The sequence below is a fragment of the Neophocaena asiaeorientalis genome, unplaced genomic scaffold, assembly GCF_003031525.2.
Source record: "Neophocaena asiaeorientalis asiaeorientalis breed wild unplaced genomic scaffold, Neophocaena_asiaeorientalis_V1.1 scaffold315, whole genome shotgun sequence".
NCBI lineage: Eukaryota > Metazoa > Chordata > Mammalia > Artiodactyla > Phocoenidae > Neophocaena > Neophocaena asiaeorientalis.
In genome coordinates this window covers 1,972,068-1,993,930 of record NW_020172011.1, presented here as the reverse complement: position 1 = coordinate 1,993,930, position 21,863 = coordinate 1,972,068, and the positions used below count along the sequence as shown (strand labels likewise).

The following is a 21,863-nucleotide window of genomic DNA, read 5'->3' as shown; positions in this document are numbered from 1 at the left end:
TTATTTCCTGAATATGACAACTCTAAAACTTGTGCATCAGTGGATGGAGGTGGAGGACAAACAACTGAAATTGCAGTAGTAGTCTCTTAGAATGTTAGAATGAGAAAGGCAGAGACTTGGGGAAAAGATTTGTATCTTGAATGTTTAGTAATATAAAATAAAAAAATTTTTAAATGTAGCATAGTAAAGTGGTTAGAAATTTGCTGCTTGGAGTCAGGTGGGCTTGCTTTGGAATCCTGAAACATTCGGTAACGAACTGCACGATCTTGGGCAACTTAACATTTCTAAATCTATTTCCTCATCTGTAATATGTGAATAATTAACATTCTTTTATAGAGAGAATTAAAATGAGAAACTATATGAAAGGTGACTGGCATAGACTCGATAGCTCAGAAACTGGATGCCATTATTAATGTAAGAATAGATTCTGAGCAAATTCTAAGTCTCTTGGGAATCTTGGTTATGAAGAAGAGTACCATTAAGAATTCCTGGATGGTTGAAATGGGTCTTTGTAATCCTCGAGTTTTCTCTTCTGCTCCTAATTTCTTATCGGGCAGTAGGGAAGGAAAGTCGGGGTGTGGGGGAGGATATCAAAATATTTGAGAGTAAATATCCATTAATGAGTGTTCCTGTATATAACGGCGGGGGGAATGAACAACCTAATGGAAAGTTTAGAAGAAGAAATAAAAATGTTCAATAAATAAATGAAAATACTCTTTATCTCACTAATAATGAAAGAAGTGGTCTTAGATTAGTAAAGCAAGCAAAACAACAAATAGGTGATAACATCCCATGTTGACCAATGTGTGCAAAATGGGTACCTTCAGAAACTTGGTGAGACTGTATGTTGATACAGTCTTTTTGCAATCAGATAGTATCTACCAAAATGTTAAATGCACATACCCTATTCCTGAACAATCTCATTTCCAGTCTTTAGCCTAAATCAGTAATAATGCAAATAGGCTAGATTATGTGTGGAAGCATCTTCATTAGGTCCTATTTTCTGGTAGATAGAAGTTAAGAGAAAAAACTTAAATGCCCATGAGTAGAATAATTTTAAAATGTGGTGCATTTATACCTTGCAGTTATTAAAAAGAATGAGTCTACATTTATATGTACTTAAATGTAGTGAGATCCATTGTATATAGTTAAGTGAGGAAAGAAGTTTGCAGAACATTATAATGGTATCTCCATTTTCATAAAATGATATGGATTGCATTAAAAACCTGAAAGACTACAGTCCAAACTGTTAGCAGTTGTTACTTCTGTGGACTTCCATTTCCAGTCATGATGGAGTAAGAGAGACTAGGTTTATCTTCCCACCTTAAATACCTGCATAACTGAACAAAATGTGTGAAACAAAGGTTTTCAGACATTAGACAACAGGCAGTGCGAGAGTGATTCTTGAGAGAAGGGAAATAAATAAGATGAGTCCTATGATTGTTTTAGCTTACTACCTGGAGAGAGTTTCCAGGCTGCAGTACGGGGAGTGGGGAAGAGCCCCATGGTCTCACTGAGGAGACAGAGTTTAGCGTTCAGGGAAGTCAAGACAGCTAGAAGTTGCTGGGCAAAATACTAGAGAAGAGGGAGCTGCACAGAGAACCCTAGAGTTCTGCAGGGGATCCTGTCAGGACTTTGAGTACTAATCTGCACATGCATGTGAAGAAATGACCCAAAGCCTGGGAAAGAATCCCTAGAGAGCAGAAGGCAGAACAATCCCATATTGAGCTCACATACTGGCCAATATAGACCTCCTGATACTATAGGGCATGATATAGAGATTTCAAATGGGTATTGCTTTAATAGTGGTGCCAAATTAGACCTAAGCTAAAGGCTGCTATGGACCCATCCTAACAAAACTTAAAAAGCAAGCCTCAAAAGGACCAACTAATTCCAAGTAACTGCATCCTAAACCAAAGCCCAACAGTATCTAAAGAAATATAACAAAAAATCCAGCATGTTAATACCATAAAATTCACAATGTGTGGCATCCAATCAATGCATGTATGAACCTAGGGTCAACCTAGCTGTCCTGTTTTCTTATCAGAGTTGGCAGGAGGTGACATCGTGGGGCTTATTTAGCTCATTGGATCATTGTCTGTCTTTTTTCACCCAGGACTCAGTTTTCACCCCAAAAGACCCTGGATCCTGACCAGTTTACACAACGGGGTCATTCAGTTATGGGACTATCGGATGTGTACCCTCATTGACAAGTTTGATGAACATGATGGTAAGATAACAGTTTCTAGGAGGAAGCTAAAAGGGATATAAATATTTATTGTCTTCTGGAGTAGTTTCAACTTTCTTTAGGATTATAGAGCATGGGAGGGATAGAACTGGAAAATTCTGAATAAGAATCACCTTAGAGACTAGGAAGTATAACTCTCTTTAACATGTATTGCCTGCCTTCTTCCCCAGGTCCAGTACGAGGCATTGACTTCCATAAGCAGCAACCACTGTTTGTCTCTGGAGGAGATGACTATAAGATTAAGGTATAGAGGGTCTGTCATGACTGGGAGTAAAAGACAGGCAATGTGAAGTGTGGGAATTATGGAAGGGACTAAAAACCCAGACATCTCATTCATACAGAGCTCAGGCTTTTGACATTATCCAGAGCACTTATCCAGCAGACATTTATTGAATGCTTACTGTGTAGCAGGCACTGTTTTATATTTTTGGAATTCAAAAATAAATAAGACGTGGTTTCTGCTCTGAAGAGCTTTTATTCTAATGGAGGAGTTAAATATATAGCCAAATAATAGCATGTACAGTTTAGTGAGTAATACAATAGAGAGATAACCAAAGTGAAATAGGGAAGGACAATGTCGGTACAAAGACAAAAAGGTATGACATAGCTGGATACATTTGAGAAACTATAATTAGTTTTGTGTGGATAAAATCTGGACAAAAGGTGAGAGAAGGAGCAGAAGATGAGAAGGGCCAGATTATGGAGTATCTCTTTATAGTGCTCAGAAGTTTAGATGTTATCATACAAAAAACAATGAGTCATTAAAGGCATTTAAGTAGAGGAGTGACATCAGATTCACATTTTTTTGAAAAGGTTACTTGAGTGGCAGTATAGAGAAAAGATTGGATGAATTGGGCAAGACTGGAGGCAGATACCAGTTAGGAGACCCTTATAAAAGTCCATGTGGGAAATGAACAGAGCATGAGCTTAGGCAGTAACATTAAAAATGGAGAGGAGATGGGGGACTTCCTTGGTGGCACAGTGGTTAAAACTCCACGTTCCCAATGCAGGGGGCCTGGGTTCCATCTCTGGTCAGGAAAGTAGATCCCACATGCATGCCACAACTAAGGAGCCCGTGTGCTACAACTAAGGAGCCGGTTAGCCACAACTAAGGAGCCTGTGAGCTGCAACTAAGGAGCCCGTGAGCTGTAACTAAGGAGCCCGCTGGTCGCAACTAAGGAGCCCACGTGCCGCAACTAAGACATGGCACAACCAAATAAATAAATAAATAGGACTTCCCTGGTGGTGCAGTGGTTAAGAATCCGCCTGCCAATGCAGGGGACACAGGTTCGAGCCCTGGTCTGGGAAGATCCCACATGCCGCGGAGCAGCTAAACCCGTGTGCCACAACTACTGAGCCTGCGCTCTAGAGCCCACGGGCCACAACTACTGGGCCCGCGTGCCTAGAGCCTGTGCTCCACAACAAGAGAAGCCACTGCAATGAGAAGCCCATGCACCGCAACGAAGAGTAGCCCCCACTCACCACAACTAGAGGAAGCCCGCGCGCAGCAGTGAAGACCCAACGCAGCCATAAGTAAATAAATGAATAAACAAACAAATAAATGGGAGAGGAGATGGTTGTATCTAACTGAACCAGAAAAATTTACTTCATGAAAAAAATAGTCTTCATAAGCTACCTCAGGGAGTTATAAATTATACAGAAGAACTTAGGTGACAGGCGTGAAAAGTGACAGCTGCCTGTAGAGAAAAGAGGCATTAGAATTATAGGGAGGACAGTTCTTTCTGGTTTCTAGGTTTTAGGCACTGATCCCAGGGGCAGTTAGTGGAAGCTCAAATCACCTGATAGGCCTCAAAAGCTCCTAAGGGTATCACTTCCTTGTAATATTTCTAATAAAGTGATGACCATTAAGTATTAATAATGGTTAACTTGGGTTCCTTATGATCTGTTTAAGAAAAAGACTGAGTGACATTGAAGAAAAAATTGTTTTTCCCCAAATCATTACATTTTTGAAAAGGAGTTATCTTTCATTTGTACAAAATATCCAGATCAGTAGAGCAAATCAGTAGAGACAGAAAGTTGATTAATGGTTGTCTGGAGTTTGGTGGGGGGTTGAGAGAAAATGAGGACTACTAATGGGTATAGTTTTCTTTTGGGGGTGATGAAATGTTCTAAAATTTATTGTGCTGATGGTTGAACAACTATGAATGTATTAAAAAAACACTGAATTCTATACTTTAAATGGGTGAATTAGATGGGATTTGAGTTATATCTTAAAGCTGTTATTAAATAAAGGAATTAGCTAGCTGTTGGGTGTGTACTGCTATTATGCTGTGGTTTAAATTTATATTTCTCTAATGAAAGTGGGATTATCTTGAAAAGTTATGTTTATGGACCATAATATTGTTTGCTATACAATATTAAAGCTTAAAGCTGTTATTAAATAAAGGAATTAGCTAGCTGTTGGGTGTGTACTGCTATTATGCTGTGGTTTAAATTTATATTTCTCTAATGAAAGTGGGATTATCTCGAAAAGTTATGTTTATGGACCATAATATTGTTTGCTATACTCAGATAAATGTAATATTAGTATAATCCTGATTTACAAAGAGAAAGGCAGGAATTACAAATGGCCAAGGTCTAAAAACCCTATAGGTCTTTCAGAATTCACAGTGCTGGAATTTGATAGAGGACTATAAAGGAGTCAAGACAGTTTGAAGCTAGAACTATGAAAGTTTAAAATACTGAACTCTATAAGAGGAAAAAATGCTAGTTACAGGGCTTCCCTGGTGGCGCAGTGGTTGAGAGTCTGCCTGCCGATGCAGGGGACACGGGTTCGTGCCCCGGTCCGGGAAGATCCCACATGCCGCAGAGCGGCTAGGCCCGTGAGCCATGGCCGCTGAGCCTGCGCGTCCAGTGAGAGGCCCATATACCGCAAAAAAAAAAAAAAAAAAAAAAAAAGCTAGTTACAGAATAGTATTTATGGAATGATCTAATTTTTGTGTGAAACTCAAACTCCACTGTGTACATGTATATTTATTTATAGATGACTCAACAGATGAAGGTGAAGGTACTAGAATATTTTCACTTTTCATGTTATTTACCTTTTCTCATTTCTGCTGCACATACCTTTTGAGCATGTACTAAGTGTTAGCTGTTATGTTAGGTGCTAGGGGTATAGTGTTGAGCATGATGGACAAGGACCCCACCTTTAGGGAGCTTACATTCTTTTTTGGACAATCAGACTTAAGGGTTATTCAAATTTGTTACAGGAAATGGGATTACCTTTTGTGATTTATGAAAGAAAATTTAACAGTTTTTAAGTAAAAATAGGAAGGAATAGTAACAAGCTGGCCTAGATAGATTATAAACAAGTGTTAAATGTTATAGAAGGAGAAAAAGGCATCTGACCTCTTATTTTTACATTTTTGGGAGTTTTTCTGGATGGGAAGTGTGAGCTGTTGTACACTTATGGTCCTGGTTTCAGCGTCTTCCTCAGTTGTGTCCATTGATGCCTGATACTTTGGTAGTTGGCTTAATTTCTTATCTGAATATGATATTTTTCTGCTTAGCTCAGCCTAACTGAGCAATGCAGTATTTTCCATAGTGATGAGTTAAAATATGTTTGCATGATAGATAAGTACAGACCATGAATGTATGGACATCATTTGCCATCAAGTTAGGAATCTAACAAAAGATGATGCTATATATTATATCATTGTTTCCTTTGCAGTCATACCCATCCTACTTTTTCTTATCCTGAGCTAAGGTGATAGGTAAGCACTAAGTAAGGGATCTGTGTTCAAGCTAAGAACACAGTAATGCAGTAGAAAGAAGAATTTCAAGTTGAGCCTTAGATAAGCATTTTGTCTTACGTTATAAAATACAGATGGTTTCTTACTAGAAAAAAAGAAAAACCTTTCCATAATTTTATCTTTAGGTTTCCCTAGCCTTGCCCTTTTTCCCTCCCCACATTTTGTTTAGCTGACTTATATTTTCATTCATGGTCTTTTCCCCTCAAACCTTAAACAAGATTCCCTATCAAGATTCTTACCTATTTAAAAATGACAAAATATAAATCCAAACTTGTTTATTGAGAAACCTGGGCCTTATAGAGGTGCAAGACCTTATGTCCTATTCCGTAGTTGAATTTTTCTCTTTGCAGGTTTGGAATTACAAGCTTCGGCGCTGTCTCTTCACATTGCTTGGGCACTTAGACTACATCCGCACTACGTTTTTTCATCATGTAAGTAGCCATTGTGGCTTTTGTTTTACAGCATTTTTCAGTTTCCCTGTAGGAATCTTCTACTTGCTCCTCAAGCATCCATGCTTTGATAACAGAATTATGTTATTGATTCTTCTAAGATCTGTGAGGTGTTGACCTTTCTGCTTTGTTTCCTTCTGCAAGAGGAAGCACTCAGTGTTATATTTGAATTTAATTTAATTGGATTCAGTGGGCTTTATGAGGAAGGCATTGATTCTCTGTAGGGAAAAGCAGAGATTTGATTTTAGGTTTGCTGAGCTAGCACACAAAAGTTTGCAGGCTAATCACATGTAGGATATTATTAAATAGTGTGTCTAGAGGAAGGTCAAGGTAAGATGCCATTTTGATGAGCTAACAAATGTTTTGAAACATTAACAGTCATGTGCTTTTATCCTAGGATTTTAGGGTCTGGTAGAGACTATTCCTTTAGCCAAGCTTACTACCTTTCTTGATCTGTTAGGTATCACAGTAGACAGATACTGAGTTACAGATTAGAGACTCCCAACCTCTTAATCTAGTCCCAACCTGACTGGATTTCTCTATAATTATATGCTATTAGAATGCTACTATTCCTTGACTCTGAGTAAACTAAGTCTCTTGAATTAAGTAAGAAAGAATATAATGAAATAAACAATAAATTCCTGGCTAATAATACTTTATTTCCTTTTTTAAAATTAAAAAAATTTTAGGATAGAATAGGAGATGATGAATGCTAAAATTATAGCTGAAACATTTGAGAATGAGGGCCATTCAATAAGATAATTTACTCAGAAGGAACTAATTGTCATTGCCATTCAGGGCTTGCTGAAGGCTCTTGCCTAGAACAAGTTGCCATTCAGCTGGAAAGTTATGAAAAGCTTATTTCCTTTTATTTTTTCAGTTTAATAAGTATATGTGTACCTTGTGCTTATTAAGTTCGTTGCTGAACACTGGAGATACAACTGTGACTAAGAAATACTTCCTTTTCTTAAAAAGCTTGAAGACTCTAAAAGGGCTGAATTGTTTTTACACGTTACTTTCTGCTTTGTTTACTGAGACTTGGGAATTTTTTGAGGCTGGATGGTCTGACAGGGAGAAGTCAGACTTTAAAACAGTATTCCAGGGGTTTCCCTGGTGGTGCAGTGGTTAAGAATCTGCCTACCAATACAGGGGATACGGGTTTGAGCCCTGGTCCGGGAAGATCCCACATGCCGTGGAGCAACTAAAGCCCATGTGCCACAACTACTGAGCCTGTGCTCTAGAGCCCGAGAGCCACAACTACTGAAGCCTGCGTGCCTGGAGTCCATGCTCCGCCACAAGAGAAGCCACCACAATGAGAAGCCCGCGCACCGCAAGGAAGACCCAACACAGCCAAAAATTTTTAAAAATAATAATAAATAAATTTATAAAAAGACAAACAATATTCCAATCTTAGGGTTAAAGAGAAGAAATCCTTTCGCAAGATCTTAATTTACAAGATTATTTATAAATATAAATCATATATACATATGCACATATGTAAAAGTAAATGTAAATATGTTTTATACTATTTGCCTCTGAGAATCTATTATGTCTGGCTTCCACTCTTAAACCTTATAGCTGAAAGTGCCGAAGTTGGGAAAAGCTGGTAGAATGGTAAGGAGGAATAGATAACTAGCCTGATAAATCAAAATCGCTTAGAAACTAGCTGAGACGTTAGGCAACGGAATATTTCCTCCAAAGAGAGAAATGGGTTACTGCAGCCTGGAAGAACACATTTGTTTCATGTTCAAACCCTTTGTCTGGAATATTTTTCAGGAATATCCTTGGATTCTGAGTGCTTCAGATGATCAGACCATCCGAGTGTGGAACTGGCAATCTAGGACCTGTGTCTGGTAAAGCAGGAGACAGCTCAAAAAAACTTTCATCTCCTAGTATTTTCATAATCAGCGTCTCTTCAGAATAATCATCTCCCTTCACTAATGGGCTATGTCCGCTGATGAATTACTGATTATATTTGTAAGACACTCTTGTGTATAAAATGATAAATACAGAAGCAATCTCATTAGTAATATATGAACCTGGATTTACTGGTCATTTCTTACCAGGCAAAGGAGGTCATATAGCTAGGCTTTTAGAACAAAATTTTTGGCTGGTTTTCAGTTCTGTTCCCGTGAAACCTGAGTCAAGATCTAGACTTCTGTCCTGCTTTGTATTTGGGTGTAGAGCTTTCCGTAAGTATGTAAGGACCATTTAAAGTTATGGCCTTTAAGAGGGATACCCCACTAAAATCTAACATAGCTTCCAGTATGAATTACTAAGATTTCATTTATTTTAGTATTTTAATGCATCTTTAATCTGAGAGGAAAGCTGTACAGTCTCAGTTCTCCTGAAGTTAGTAATATGTAGATACTAAAACATTACAGGCAAGAAGAGAGCCACTCTTGGAACAGCTGACCTTGCTTATTATTATTAGTTCAGAATTGTTAGGATGACTTGCCTTTGCCTCCAAAAAAGTATCATTGGACCTGCATCTGCTCAATATGGAACATGGTATTTAGCATGTAGGAATCTGTAGATTCCTGCCTCTAATTTGGTATTGTCTTTCTTTTTTCCTCTTGCAGTGTGTTAACGGGGCACAATCATTATGTAATGTGTGCTCAGTTCCACCCCTCAGAAGACCTGGTTGTATCAGCCAGCCTGGACCAGACTGTGCGCGTTTGGGATATTTCTGGTGAGCTGCCCAAGTTCAGGGGACAACCTAGTGGTGTCTGGCGCAAAACTGCAATTGCTTAAAATAGTGAGGGTAGTTGGCTTAGAACAGGAAAACTTAGAATATTCTTTTCTCATATAATAGTGTCTTTGATTTTGAGGGTATTAAATCTGCTTTGACGGTTCTTCATGTTAGAGGTATTCTAAGAAAAGTGGCTGCTCTAGAAAATTCATTTTAAGTTGAAGAAAATTTCACCTTTTAGTTCAGTTTTAGGGAGTATTTGATTAAGAATCGAGCTTTCCACTAAAATAAAAAAAAATCTTTGACAAAAATGAATTTTGGGAGTAGATTAGTGCAGGGAAGCAGGGCTCTTGGATCCTGTGGCTTCATTTAGAAATAGGAATATCCTTCTATTATATATCTTCTAGTGTAAGGAGCATGAGGGTTGGAGGATGGATTTTCACGTCCAGAAAACCTTTTAACTGGCAGACTTCTAGAATGAAAAATAACTTGTAGATTTTGGAGAGTTGTCATAATCCCTCCTTTCACAGTTTGTATACAGTGTCTTGATTTTGGGATAAGGATTTAAATTTTTAGTGCTTTATAGAGGAGAACTGAGAATTTAAATGCAGAGGAAGGACTGTACCCATGAGATTGACATGCTGGAAAAATGGAAGTGCTTTGTTGAGAAATGGAATAGGGAAATGAAATTCTAAATGCTATGGTTCTCTGCCCAGTTAAATTTACTTATCACTTCCTGAATTGTTTCTAGTTGTTTGTTGCCTTAGAAATTCTTAGAGATTGGGTTCTCTGAAAGGTCCATGACTAGACCACAGAACACTGTTTTCATTCTGTAAAAGGAAGGACTCCTCATAGGTCCTTGCCTGGTTCTTTGTGGTAATAAAGAAAGTTGATAACTTTTCCCAACTCCCTTGTGGCATGGTGGGCTGGGGCAGTATGATACTTGCAGTTTTAACAAGCAAGTTAGACAATTTGGATTCCTGGGTGTAGCATTTGAAATGTTATAATAGCAGGTGTTTAAGATTCATGTAGTATAAAGACAAGCCAAGGGGAAGGTGAGGACAGTTGGAAGTAGAACCTCTGCATCATGCTGTGTTTGCAGTTTCAAAGCTTCAGAATTAGAAGGGAGTGGTATAAACAAGACTGTCTTGGAGATAGGGCAGTTGTCCTCTCTTCTGCTAGGGCTTTTGCCATTGCAGTTTTTCGTCAGACTGGCTAGGCTTTTTGAAGTACACCCAGATGTGACCAGCCATGCCAGCAGAAGGTGTTAGGTACAGGCACTGTGAGCCTGTGTCCTCTCCTCACTGCTAGTACCAGGGAGCTTACTCTTCACTCCCGCAGTAACCTAGCTATGGCTTTCCATGGTTTTTCACTGTGCACGCATTCAAAGCACCCTCTCTGTCTCAGGATATGGGAGCCTGATGGGGTTGGATCCCAGGTCATGCTGTTCCAGCTGATCAGGGACAATTACTTAGAATAGCCTTTCCCAACTGGGGATCTGTGAGAGAATTATGTGCTACTCAAACACTTTGAGTGACTTGTTTTCTCAGTTCTTCTAAGAATGGTATACAGGTAATGCCATTCTAGATCATAGAGAAGTTAATTCGTTACGTGCATAAACTGGTGGTTTGGCCACTGGGGCTTAATTCTTTCATAGTGCATCGGGTTGGAGGGGCCTTATACTGCTCCACTCTTAAGAGTACTGTTTATGCCACCTGATTCTGGCAGAGAATGTGGCCAGAATCCCTGTGGCCTAGCTAAAGCAATTTGGGGCACTTAGGTGAATGGATTCTCTTTGGTCATCATGAAATGCCCAAGGCAAGAAATCCTTTTTTTCACTTTTGTAGGAAAACATATTTGCATCAGAATCAAAGGCCCTAAATCAGAGAAGAGAGGGAGAGGGTCTGACCCCATTGGGTTTATGCTTGCTCTTGACTGTGTAAAGTGCATGGATTACTATATAATAACATTACAATTGCTATACCTAGTATATGTGATACTGAAATTTTGTACTAATGTTACTAATGTTAATTCTCTCTTTACCATTTCTAAGTGTTTTTCTGTACTCACAACTCTCTTGATTTCCAGTAACCCTTTAACCAGAGTGGAAGGAGATGCTTTGGTATTTAACCAAGTGGAAGGAGCTTTTGGTTAGACTTACGCATTCTTTCCTTTTCTGGAAGTCAGCATACTCTTTTTAGCAGAGTTATTTTGCCTGGGTTCAAGTAAATCTGAACACAGGAAGAGAAATTAGCAGTCAGCTCTGTTAGGAACCAGAGTTAATATTTCTAGTGTTTCCAGGAGGGAAAAAGAGAAAGAGAGTCAGAGAACAAAAACCCTCAAATTTAGAGGACTGGTGAAAATTCTAATCTTTCTGAGTGACTCTCTTTGAAGGGGGACACTCTCTGAACTAAGTAAATAATAAGGAAACAGAGGTCTTAAAGGAAAACCTGTCTTCTTGATACCCCTCCCATTAGGATTAACCCACAGGGCTTAGCTTAACTTGATCTTTTGTATTAGCCTGGCAAAAAATATTTGCTTAAAAGGGAATATATTTACAACCTAGATTTAAAAGATAGGTTACTTTTTTAGCTTGAGCGTCCAGGTAAACTGACAGTGAAATTATTTTAATGTGCTTATACTTTTGCATGTCAAGCCCATATAATTCAGTCTTAATCTTTGAAATGACTACTAAAAAAGTATTAATTTGCTGCCAAATCCTGTCCTCATCCCTCTCTTTTTACTACTTCCCCTGGTTCCCACTGGGAAGTGTGCGTCAAACTGGTCCATTCTGAGTGTGTCCTCCCCTCCCTCTGGATCTGAGTAGCTGCTGTAGAAATTTTCCATCTGTCGTTCAGTCCTAGTGAGTAGCTTGTCGAAGGCTCAAATATTTCTTCTCTAAGTATCTTTTCACTGCCTGTCACTATTCATCTCTCTGTTTTTGCTCTTCCCCTTTTCCTGGATCATTACAAGCAAGTGCAACAAAGGCTTCCATTCTGTCATACAGCTTTCCTTTTAATGTGTTTGTTGAAGCTTATTGGAGGTGAAGTTCCTCGCAGCTGTCTGTCTTTGTATGTTCCTTTGAATCTGTTTCCTGCACCAGACTCATTAGAAAAAGTTGACAGATCCCATTAAAGGGATAAATGAAATAAGTGAAAGGAGACATCCCTATGATGATGTATTTTTGAAACCTTAGGAGAATGAATTTTTTTTAAAGCATTGGTTTTATTTCTTTCTACCTGTTGGCTAAATGCTTATCATGGACAGAGTACAAGATAATTAAAACTGTCATGTCCTTTTAGGCACTTGCTTCTCTAATGCTGATGTTTAGGTGCCATCGTACTAGAAGAGATACATTGTAATTTTAAAACAATGAAGATAAATTCAATCATTGAACTAAAGTTTTTGTATTTTCTTATAGGTGCCAAAATTTAGGCTTAAAACTATGTAGGTTTTATTTTAAGTGATAGCTTTTATTTCCCCCCTATTACAGATATTTGTTCTTTTTACTTTATAAGTGCCAGGTAGTTTCATCTTCCTCTCCCCCCACCCCCAAATACTCCAAAAGATAGGATTTTAGTCCCAATTCTATTTTCTCTCTGTAAGCTGGTATAATTATCCCTGCTTGCCTACCTCGAAGCGTCGTTACCCAGATCAGCTTTGAAAACACAAAGTGCTTTTCACCTGTAAGGTAGTAGTGTTACTGTAATTTTGGTTCTGACTATAGCACAAAATATCAAATTTTAAAGACAGGTTGTGGTTGAGCCATAAATGTGGGCCCTATACAAATAAGACTCTCCTTATCCTGGTGTCTTTTTTGTTTTGTTTCGTCTGGTTTCTTCCTATCCTTCTATCTATCTATTTATTTTTGGCTGCGTTGGGTCTTTGTTGCTGCATGTGGGCTTTCTCTAGTTGCAGCGAGTGGGGGCTACTCTTTGTTGCGGTGCACGGGCTTCTCATTGCAGTGGCTTCTCGTTGCAGGGCACGGTCTCTAGGCGCACGGGCTTCAGTAGTTGCGGCACACGGGCTCAGTAATTGTGGCACATGGGCTTAGTTGCTCCGCAGCATGTGGGATCCTCCTGGACCAGGGATCAAACCTGTGTCCCCTGCATTGGCAGGCGGATTCTTTTTTTTACTTTTAATTTTCTTTTAACATCTTTATTGGAGTATAATTACTTTACAATGTTGTGTTAGTTTCTACTGTATAACAAAGTGAATCTGTTATATGTATACATATAGGCAGACGGATTCTTAACCACTGCGCCACCAGGGAAGTCCTTTTCTGTTGTTTTTGAATTATGGGCCGATTTCTCCCTTTAGTCTCCAAAAGTTTTAATAGCAAGATACATATATTCAGATCTATAACCAGTCTTTTGAGCAAGTGTTTAAAGGGATATGACAGTTTTAATAATTTTTGTCCCATGCTCAAGAGTCAAGAAGAAGATATGAGTATACTTTTTGCACAATTTGTAGCTTTACAGTATCATCCACCAAATAAGCTGTTTTATATTTGATAGTTTTAGTTTCCTTAACTCCTTTGGAACTACCCCATGAGTTGCCTAGAAGCTTCTAGTTTGAGAAACACTGAGCTGCGGCCTCCCCAAATGACTTTTCTTTTAAAATTTTTTGAGATGATAGAAGAAAAGTTGCTATAGATTTCATGAAGTTGAAAGTAGAAATTGAATGTTTACCATTTGAGACCACATTTCAAGAATATTGAAGAATGGAAATGGGTGTTATCTCAAGTAGACAGCTCTTGAGATGAGGTTTGTTGAAGAAATTAGCTATGTCAGAAGTTTGGATTGTCCTCCTCTGGGAAGAAGTCCTAGTAATGGGTCTGTTAAGGGAGGAGAAGAGAAGATAGTGAATGTACTTCACTATTTTGAACAGGTTTTGTTTGTTTGTTTTTTGTTCGTTTGTTTGTTGAGGCTGCACTGCTCGGCACGTGGGATCTTAGTTCCCCAATCAGGGATTGAACCCGTGTCCCCTGCAGTGGGAACGTGGAGTCTTAACCACTGGACCTCCAGGGAAGTCCCTCGAACAGTTTTAGAAAGAGATAGATAGAAGCTCTTGCATCTTTCTTTAGTCTCTCTAAATTTCTTTTTCCCTTCTTTTTCCTTAATGTTAGTCTGTCACTGTACCTTTCTGCATTTCTGTCACTGTGTTCTTTTTGGTAACATTATGTTTACATTTTTCATCCCACTCCTTACCCCTTCAAAGGTCTAAGGAAAAAAAACTTGTCTCCTGGTGCAGTGGAGTCGGATGTGAGAGGAATAACTGGGGTTGATCTGTTTGGAACTACGGATGCAGTGGTGAAGCATGTACTGGAGGTACTTATCTCTCAGGGAAACGGTGACAATATGCCGTTCATTTATTCATTCCTTCAACAAAGACTTATGCAGGGTTTACTGAGTGCCAGGCCCTGTTTGAGGCACTGAAAATAGAATAGTGGGTGAGCCAACAGAAATGAAGCTTATATGCTACCTGAGGGAGAGTCATGTTACCTTATAAACATGAAAGCTGGCATAAGCTCCATCACCATCCCAAAGCAGAGCCCATTGTCAAGCCTCTTGAAGGGGAGGGGGAGGATAGTTAATCAAAGTTATTGAGAACCAACCATGTGTAAATAACTTGCATGCATGGTGGGAAAATAGAAAAGCATAAGGGAAACAAACTAGATTTTTAAAAAATAATCCTTACAGCTATCTACTGGTAGAGATATTATTAACCTCATTTTGCAGATGAAAAAATTGAGATTTACGGAAATTAAGTGGTTTACCAAAGTCTACACAAGTCTACTAAGTTGAAGAACTAGGCTTTGAACTTGGATCTGTCTGACTCCAAACCAAGCTGCTTTTCACCACAGAATGGTACATCTCAAAAATACTGCTAATTCGAAACTACCTTATCTGTGATTCTGTTATGATACAGAGTATAAACTTACAAATAGGGTAAAAGATATCTTAAAATCAGCAGTTCTTAAACTTTTTGGTCTGAGGACCTTTTTATACACTTAAAAGTTATTTAGGACCCCGGAGAGTTTTTGTTTATGTGCATATCTCAATTTTTATCATATTTGAAATTAAAACCAAGAACTCTTAAAACATGGACTATATAAGGATAAAGTCTTTTAGCCACCAAAGCAGTGACATCATCACATGTCATGTAACCTCTGGAAAACTCTACAGTCATGAGAGAATAAGAGTGAAAGGGGCAAATAACGTTTTGGTGTTATTATGAAAATCGTTTTTGACCCTGCAGATTTCTTGAAAGGTTCTTGGAGCTCATCTAAGAGTTTCTTGAGCACACTTTGAGAATTTCTTCATTAAGTTATAAAATTGGCCTTTATTCTTGAGATGCTAATAACTAGTTGGAGAAATAAAATATAAGTAGACAAGTAACAAAACAAGGTAGTATATCCCAAATGCAAATGAAGCTGAATTTGGGAGTAGAAGGATTTGGGAATTCCCATGAGAATTTGAGAATAATATTAGATAGATTGATATAGTAATTCTCATGGTCAAATCTTAGAGCAGCAGTCCCTTGAGTCTTTTCACATGAAGAGTAAAAATCAGAGACATCGTTTATAACCACTAGCATGGTCCATTGGTTTGCTTTGAGTAACAGATATAAAGAAGAACGACTTTTTTAGTTTAGAAGAACCACCTTTTTTTGTACAGGGTCATGATCGTGGAGTTAACTGGGCTGCCTTCCACCCCACTATGCCCCTCATTGTATCTGGGGCAGATGACCGTCAAGTGAAGATCTGGCGCATGAACGGTGAGTGAACCAGTGACAGTATCACCATACCTAAAATATTGGCTGCTGGCCAGCAAGGTGAAGTAGCCAGGTTTTCCAGACTTAGTGACCCATTTTCCTACCTTAGGTTGTTAAGCTAATCCTGGGAGCATGACAATTGCCTTATTCCCTTTTTTTTCCTTTGATGGCATCCTGATTTTGAGGAGTGTGAACATAATTAAAAATAAGAATTCATTTATTCAACAAATATTTATTGAGTACCTACTTTGTACTAACCATTGTTCAGGGTTCTGAAGATAACAGTGATGACTGAACCAGATAACATTCCTGCCCCATGAAGAGTCCATTTATTCTATAGTGGCAGCTAGTGACAGAGCAGGGTAAGGAGATAAAGAATGACAGAGAAGAGGTGTTATAATTGATAGGAGGGTGAGAATGAAATAACAAAGAAATATGTAAAGATTCAGAGTCTTAAATGAAGAAAATTGCCCTATTAGAAAGGAGTTGGTAACTTAACATTTTGTAGTAGTACCTAGCATTTGGTTAGAGGATGTCATAATTTGAAATCCCAAACTTAAAGTAGTAGGGAGTTGTGGTGACCTAATTCTTCTTTGTCCTTCAGAATCAAAGGCATGGGAAGTTGATACCTGCCGGGGCCATTACAACAATGTATCTTGTGCTGTCTTCCACCCTCGCCAAGAGTTGATCCTCAGCAATTCTGAAGACAAGAGTATCAGAGTCTGGGACATGTCTAAGCGGTAAGGGGGTTACAATGATGTGTGACCAAACCCAGGGGAAAGCTCCTTTCTCTCTCTTACTCTCTCTTTTTAAAAATTAGATTAGAATACTTTTTGTTTCTTATCATCCTCAGCACGTAGAAAAATCAAATAATATATTATGAAAACGTGAAGGGACCTAGTGTTAGCCAACATTTACAGATCTTCCATGAAATAGAAATTTCTGTGTATGTTCTTTTTCTCCTCTAAATTTAAGCAAGTTCTTCTGTAGCTACAGAAATAAGAAATATTAAATGAAACAGTACAGTAGAAAATTATGATGAGTGGGGCGAGTTGTAATATCAAAATAGTAGAGTCAGTTTGAAGTCCTCTTTTGTCTTTTTTTTTTCTTTGGTCATGCTGCACGTGGCATGTGGGATCTTAATTCCCAGACCAGGAATCAAACCCAGATCCCCTGCACTGGAAGTTTGGAATCTTAACCACTGGACCACCAGGGAAGTCCCTGAAGTCCTCTTTCTGTTCCTTGGTAGAATTTATCATGACTGTCTTTATTTAGAATATGCAGTTCACTGTCCTTGATTTAGCTTTTTAATCAGTGTGCTGGCCTACCACTTAATACTCTTGTATGTGATAGGCTGAAGTTTCCTTGGAAATTAATATTTTTCTTTGTGTACCTTTTACTTTCCTAGGACTGGGGTTCAGACCTTCCGCAGGGACCATGATCGTTTCTGGGTCCTAGCTGCCCACCCTAACCTTAACCTCTTTGCAGCAGGTAAAGGCCATTTCTTCTCTTTTTTTCCTTTGGTTCAAAGTTTACAAGACTTGAGAGTGATTCGCCATTAGCTTTGTCTCCAGCAAGTACATAGTAGGATGACAAGGAAAAATAGAAGTCTCAGAGCCACCTAGTTGAAGCTTTTCTCCTTTTTAACTCCCTTACCTTCTTGGTATAGTGTTCTTTATCCACCAGAATTCACTTAATAATAAAGCCCATTCTCTCCCTTTTTTTTTTTCTTTTGGCCATGCCGCACTTCTGGGTCCTAGCTGCCCACCCTAACCTTAACCTCTTTGCAGCAGGTAAAGGCCATTTCTTCTCTTTTTTTCCTTTGGTTCAAAGTTTACAAGACTTGAGAGTGATTCGCCATTAGCTTTGTCTCCAGCAAGTACATAGTAGGATGACAAGGAAAAATAGAAGTCTCAGAGCCACCTAGTTGAAGCTTTTCTCCTTTTTAACTCCCTTACCTTCTTGGTATAGTGTTCTTTATCCACCAGAATTCACTTAATAATAAAGCCCATTCTCTCCCTTTTTTTTTTTTTCTTTTGGCCATGCCGCACAGCTTGTGGGATCTTAGTTTCCCAGCCAGGGATTGAACCTGGGCCCTTGGCGGTGAGAGCACTGAGTCCTAACCACTGGACCTCCAGGGAATTCCCCTAAAGCCCATTCTCTTTGATTAGTTCCTAGGAGCTAATCAAAAAAAGCTAAAAGCTAAAAAATCAAAAATCAAAAAGCTAAAAAATCAAAAAGCTAAAGAAAAAAAAAAGTCTGTTTCTATTTTGTTTTGTTTGTACATTTGTTTTTGTGTTTTTTTGGCGGTACGCGGGCCTCTCACCGTTGTGGCCTCTCCCGTTGCGGAGCACAGGCTCCAGACACGCAGGCTCAGCGGCCATGGCTCATGGGCCCAGCCGCTCTGCGGCATGTGGGATCTTCCCAGACCGGGGCACGAACCCGTGTCCCCTGCATCGGCAGGCGGACTCTCAACCACTGCGCCACCAGGGAAGCCCTGTACATTTGTTTTTCAAATTCCACATATAAGTGAAATCATACAGTAATTATTTTTCTCTGACTTATTTTGCTTAGCGTAATACCCTCCATGTCCATCCATGCTGTTGCAAATGCAAGATTTCATTCTTTTTTATGACTGAGTAATATTTCATTGTAGATGTATACCACATCTTCTCTATCCATTCATCTATTGATGGACACTTAGGTTACTTCCATATCTTGGCTGTTGTAAGTAGTGCTTCAAAGAACATTGGGGTACATATCTTTTTGAATTAGTGTTTTTGTTTTCTTTTGATAAATACCCAGGAGTGGAATTGCTGGATCATATATGGTAGTTCTATTTTTAATTTTTTTGAAGAACCTCCATATTGTTTTCCATAGTGGCTACAACAATTTAAATTCCCAGTAACGGTGCACAAGGGTTCCCTTTTCTCCAAAGCCATGTCAACACTTGTTTCTTGTCTTTTTTTTTTTTTTTTTTTTTTTTTTGTGGTACGTGGGCCTCTCACTGTTGTGGCCTCTCCCGTTGTGGAGCACAGGCTCCGGACGCGCAGGCTCAGCAGCCATGGCTCAGGGGCCCAGCTGCTCCACGGGATGTGGGATCTTCCCAGACCAGGGCACAAACCTGTGTCCCCTGCATCGGCAGGCGGACTCTCAACCACTGCGCCACCAGGGAAGCCCTGTTTCTTGTCTTTTTGATAATAGCCATTCTGTTAGATGTGAGGTGGTATCTAATGGTTTTGATTTGCATTACTCTGATGATTAGTGATGAGAACCTTTTCATGTGCCTGTTGGCTATCTGTATGTCTTCTTTGGAAAAATATCTATTCAGGTATTCTGCTTATTTTTAAATTGGCTTATTTGATTTTTGATATTGAGTTGTATGAGTTCTTTATGATTTTTTTTATTTTTTTTTTTTTTTTGGCCACACCACATGGCATGTGGGATCTTAGTTCTCCGACCAGGGATCGAACCTGGGCCCCCTGCAGTGGAAGTGTGGAGTCTTAACCACTGGACTGCCAGAGAAGTCCCAGTTGTATGAGTTCTTCACATTTTGGATATCATCCCCTTTTCAGATATATTGTTTGCAAATATCTTCTCTCATTCAATAGGTTGCCTTTTTGTTTTGTTGGTGGTTTCCTTTGTACAAAAGCTTTTTAGTTTGATGTAGTCCCATGTGTTTATTTTCGTTTCCCTTGCCTGAGGAGACATATCCAAAAAAATATTGCTAAGACTGATGTCAAAGAGGTTACTGCCTACACTTTCTTCTAGGAGTTTTATGGTTTTATGTCTTACATTTAAGTCTTTAATCCATTTTGCATTTATTTTTGTACATGGTTTAAGAAAGTGGTTCAGTTTGATTCTTTTATATGTAGCTATCCAGTTTTCCCAGCACCATTTATTGAAGAGACTGCCTTTTCCCTATTGTATATTTTTGCCTCTTTTGTCATAGATTAATTGACCACGTGAGCATGAATTTATTTCTGGGCTCTCTATTCTGTTCCATTGATCTATGTGTCTGTTTTTGTGCCAGTATCATACTGTTTTGATTACTATAGATTTCTAATATAGTTTCCCATCTGGGAGCATGATACCTCCAGTTTTGTTCTTCTTTCTAAAGAATGCCATGGTGATTTGGCAACTTTTGTGGTTCCATACAAATCTTAGGAGTATTTGTCTCGTTCTATGAAAAATACCATTGGTATTTTGATAGGGATTGCACTGAATCTGTAGGTTGCTTTGGGTAATATGGACATTTTAACAATATTGATTCTTCCAATCCATGAGCATGGTATATCTTTCTATTTATTTGTGTCATCTTCAATTTCTTTCATCAGTGTCTTATAGTTTTCAGAATACAGGTCTTTTACCTCCTTGGTTAAATTTATTCCTAGGTTTTTTATTCTTTTTTGATGCAATTGTAAATGGGATTGTTTTCTTCATTTCTCTTTCTGATATTCCAACAGATTTCTGTATATTAATTTTGTTTCCTCCAATTTTACTGAATTAATTTATTAGTTCTAATAGTTCTTTTGTAGAATCTTTTGGGCTTTCTATATATAGTATCGTCATCTGCAAATAGTGACAGTTTTATTTCTTCCTTTGCAATTTAGATGCCTTTTCATTTTCTTGCCTAATTACTGTGGCTAGGACTTCCAACACTATGTTGAATCGAAGTGACGAGAGTGGTATCATTTTCTTTTTCCTGATCCTAGTGGAAAAGCTTTCAGCTTTTCACCGTGGAGTATGATGTTAGCTGTGTGTTTGTCACGCAGGGCCTTTATTATGTTGAGGTATTTTCCCTCTGTACCCACTTCGCTGAGAGTTTTTATCATAAATGGATGTTAAATTTTGTCAAATGCTTTTTCTACATCTATCGATATGATCATATGATTTTTACCCTTCATTTTGTTAATGTGGTGTATCACATTGATTTATGGATGTTAAACCATCCTTGCATCCCTGGAATGAATTGTGCTTGACCATGGTGTATTATCCTTTTAATGTATCATTGTATTTGGTTTGCTGGTATTTTGTTAAGGATTTTTGCATCTATGCTTATCAGGGATATTGGCTTATAATTTTTGGTTTCTTACGATCTTTGCCTGGTTTTGGTATCAAGGTAGTGCTGTCCTCATTAAATGAGTTTGGAAGTGTTTTTTCCTCTTCAATTTTTGGAATAATTTGAAAAGGATAGATATTAACTCTTCTTTAAATGTTGATAGAATTTACCTTTGAAGCCATCTGGACCTGGACTTTTGTTCTTTGGGAGTTTGTTGATTACTGATTCAGTTTTGTTAGTAATTGATCTATTCAGGTTTTCTGTTTCTACATGACTCAGTCTTGGAAGATTGTATGTTTCTAGGAATTTATCCATTTAGGTTGTCTAATTTGTTGGCATATCATTGTTTGTAGTATTCTCTTACAATCAGTCCTTTGTATATCTGTGCTGTCAGTTGTAATTTCTCCTCTTTCATTTCTGATTTTATTAGAGCTCTCTTTTTTTTTTTTTTTAATGAGTCTGGCTAAAAGTTTGTAGATTTTATCTTTCAAAGAACCAACTCTTAGTTTCATTGTATTTTCTGTTGCTTTTTTAGTCTCTATTTCATTTATTTCTGCTCTAATCTTGATCATTTCTTCCTTATGCTCACTGAGCTTTGCTTGTTCTTCATTTTGTTTTTTTTTAAATCTACTTTTAGATTGCTTGAGATTTTTCTTGTTTCTTGGGGTAGGGCTGTATCACTATGAACTTCCTCTTAGAACTGCTTTTGCTATGTCCGATAGATGTTGGACACTTGTGTTTCCATTTTCATTTGTCTTCAGGTATTTTTGATTTCCTCTTTGATTTCTTTGTTGACTCATTTGTTGTTTAGTAGCATGTTGTTTAGTCTCCACATGTTTGTGTTTTTTCTAGTTTTCTTGTA

The 21,863-nt window shown here is 38.3% G+C and overlaps 1 protein-coding gene across 1 annotated transcript in view; it reads left to right on the top strand.

Annotated features, from left to right (window-relative positions):
* COPA (coat protein complex I subunit alpha) overlaps window positions 1-21,863 on the top strand; it is a 49,796-nt gene that overhangs the window by 804 nt on the left and 27,129 nt on the right. Inside the window, exons 2-10 of the mRNA XM_024750322.1 lie at window positions 2,117-2,230; window positions 2,419-2,492; window positions 6,372-6,452; window positions 8,247-8,323; window positions 9,053-9,162; window positions 14,383-14,492; window positions 15,843-15,942; window positions 16,544-16,679; window positions 17,348-17,430. Coding sequence (XP_024606090.1) covers window positions 2,117-2,230; window positions 2,419-2,492; window positions 6,372-6,452; window positions 8,247-8,323; window positions 9,053-9,162; window positions 14,383-14,492; window positions 15,843-15,942; window positions 16,544-16,679; window positions 17,348-17,430 — 885 coding nt within the window. The remainder of the gene's footprint in view (window positions 1-2,116; window positions 2,231-2,418; window positions 2,493-6,371; window positions 6,453-8,246; window positions 8,324-9,052; window positions 9,163-14,382; window positions 14,493-15,842; window positions 15,943-16,543; window positions 16,680-17,347; window positions 17,431-21,863) is intronic.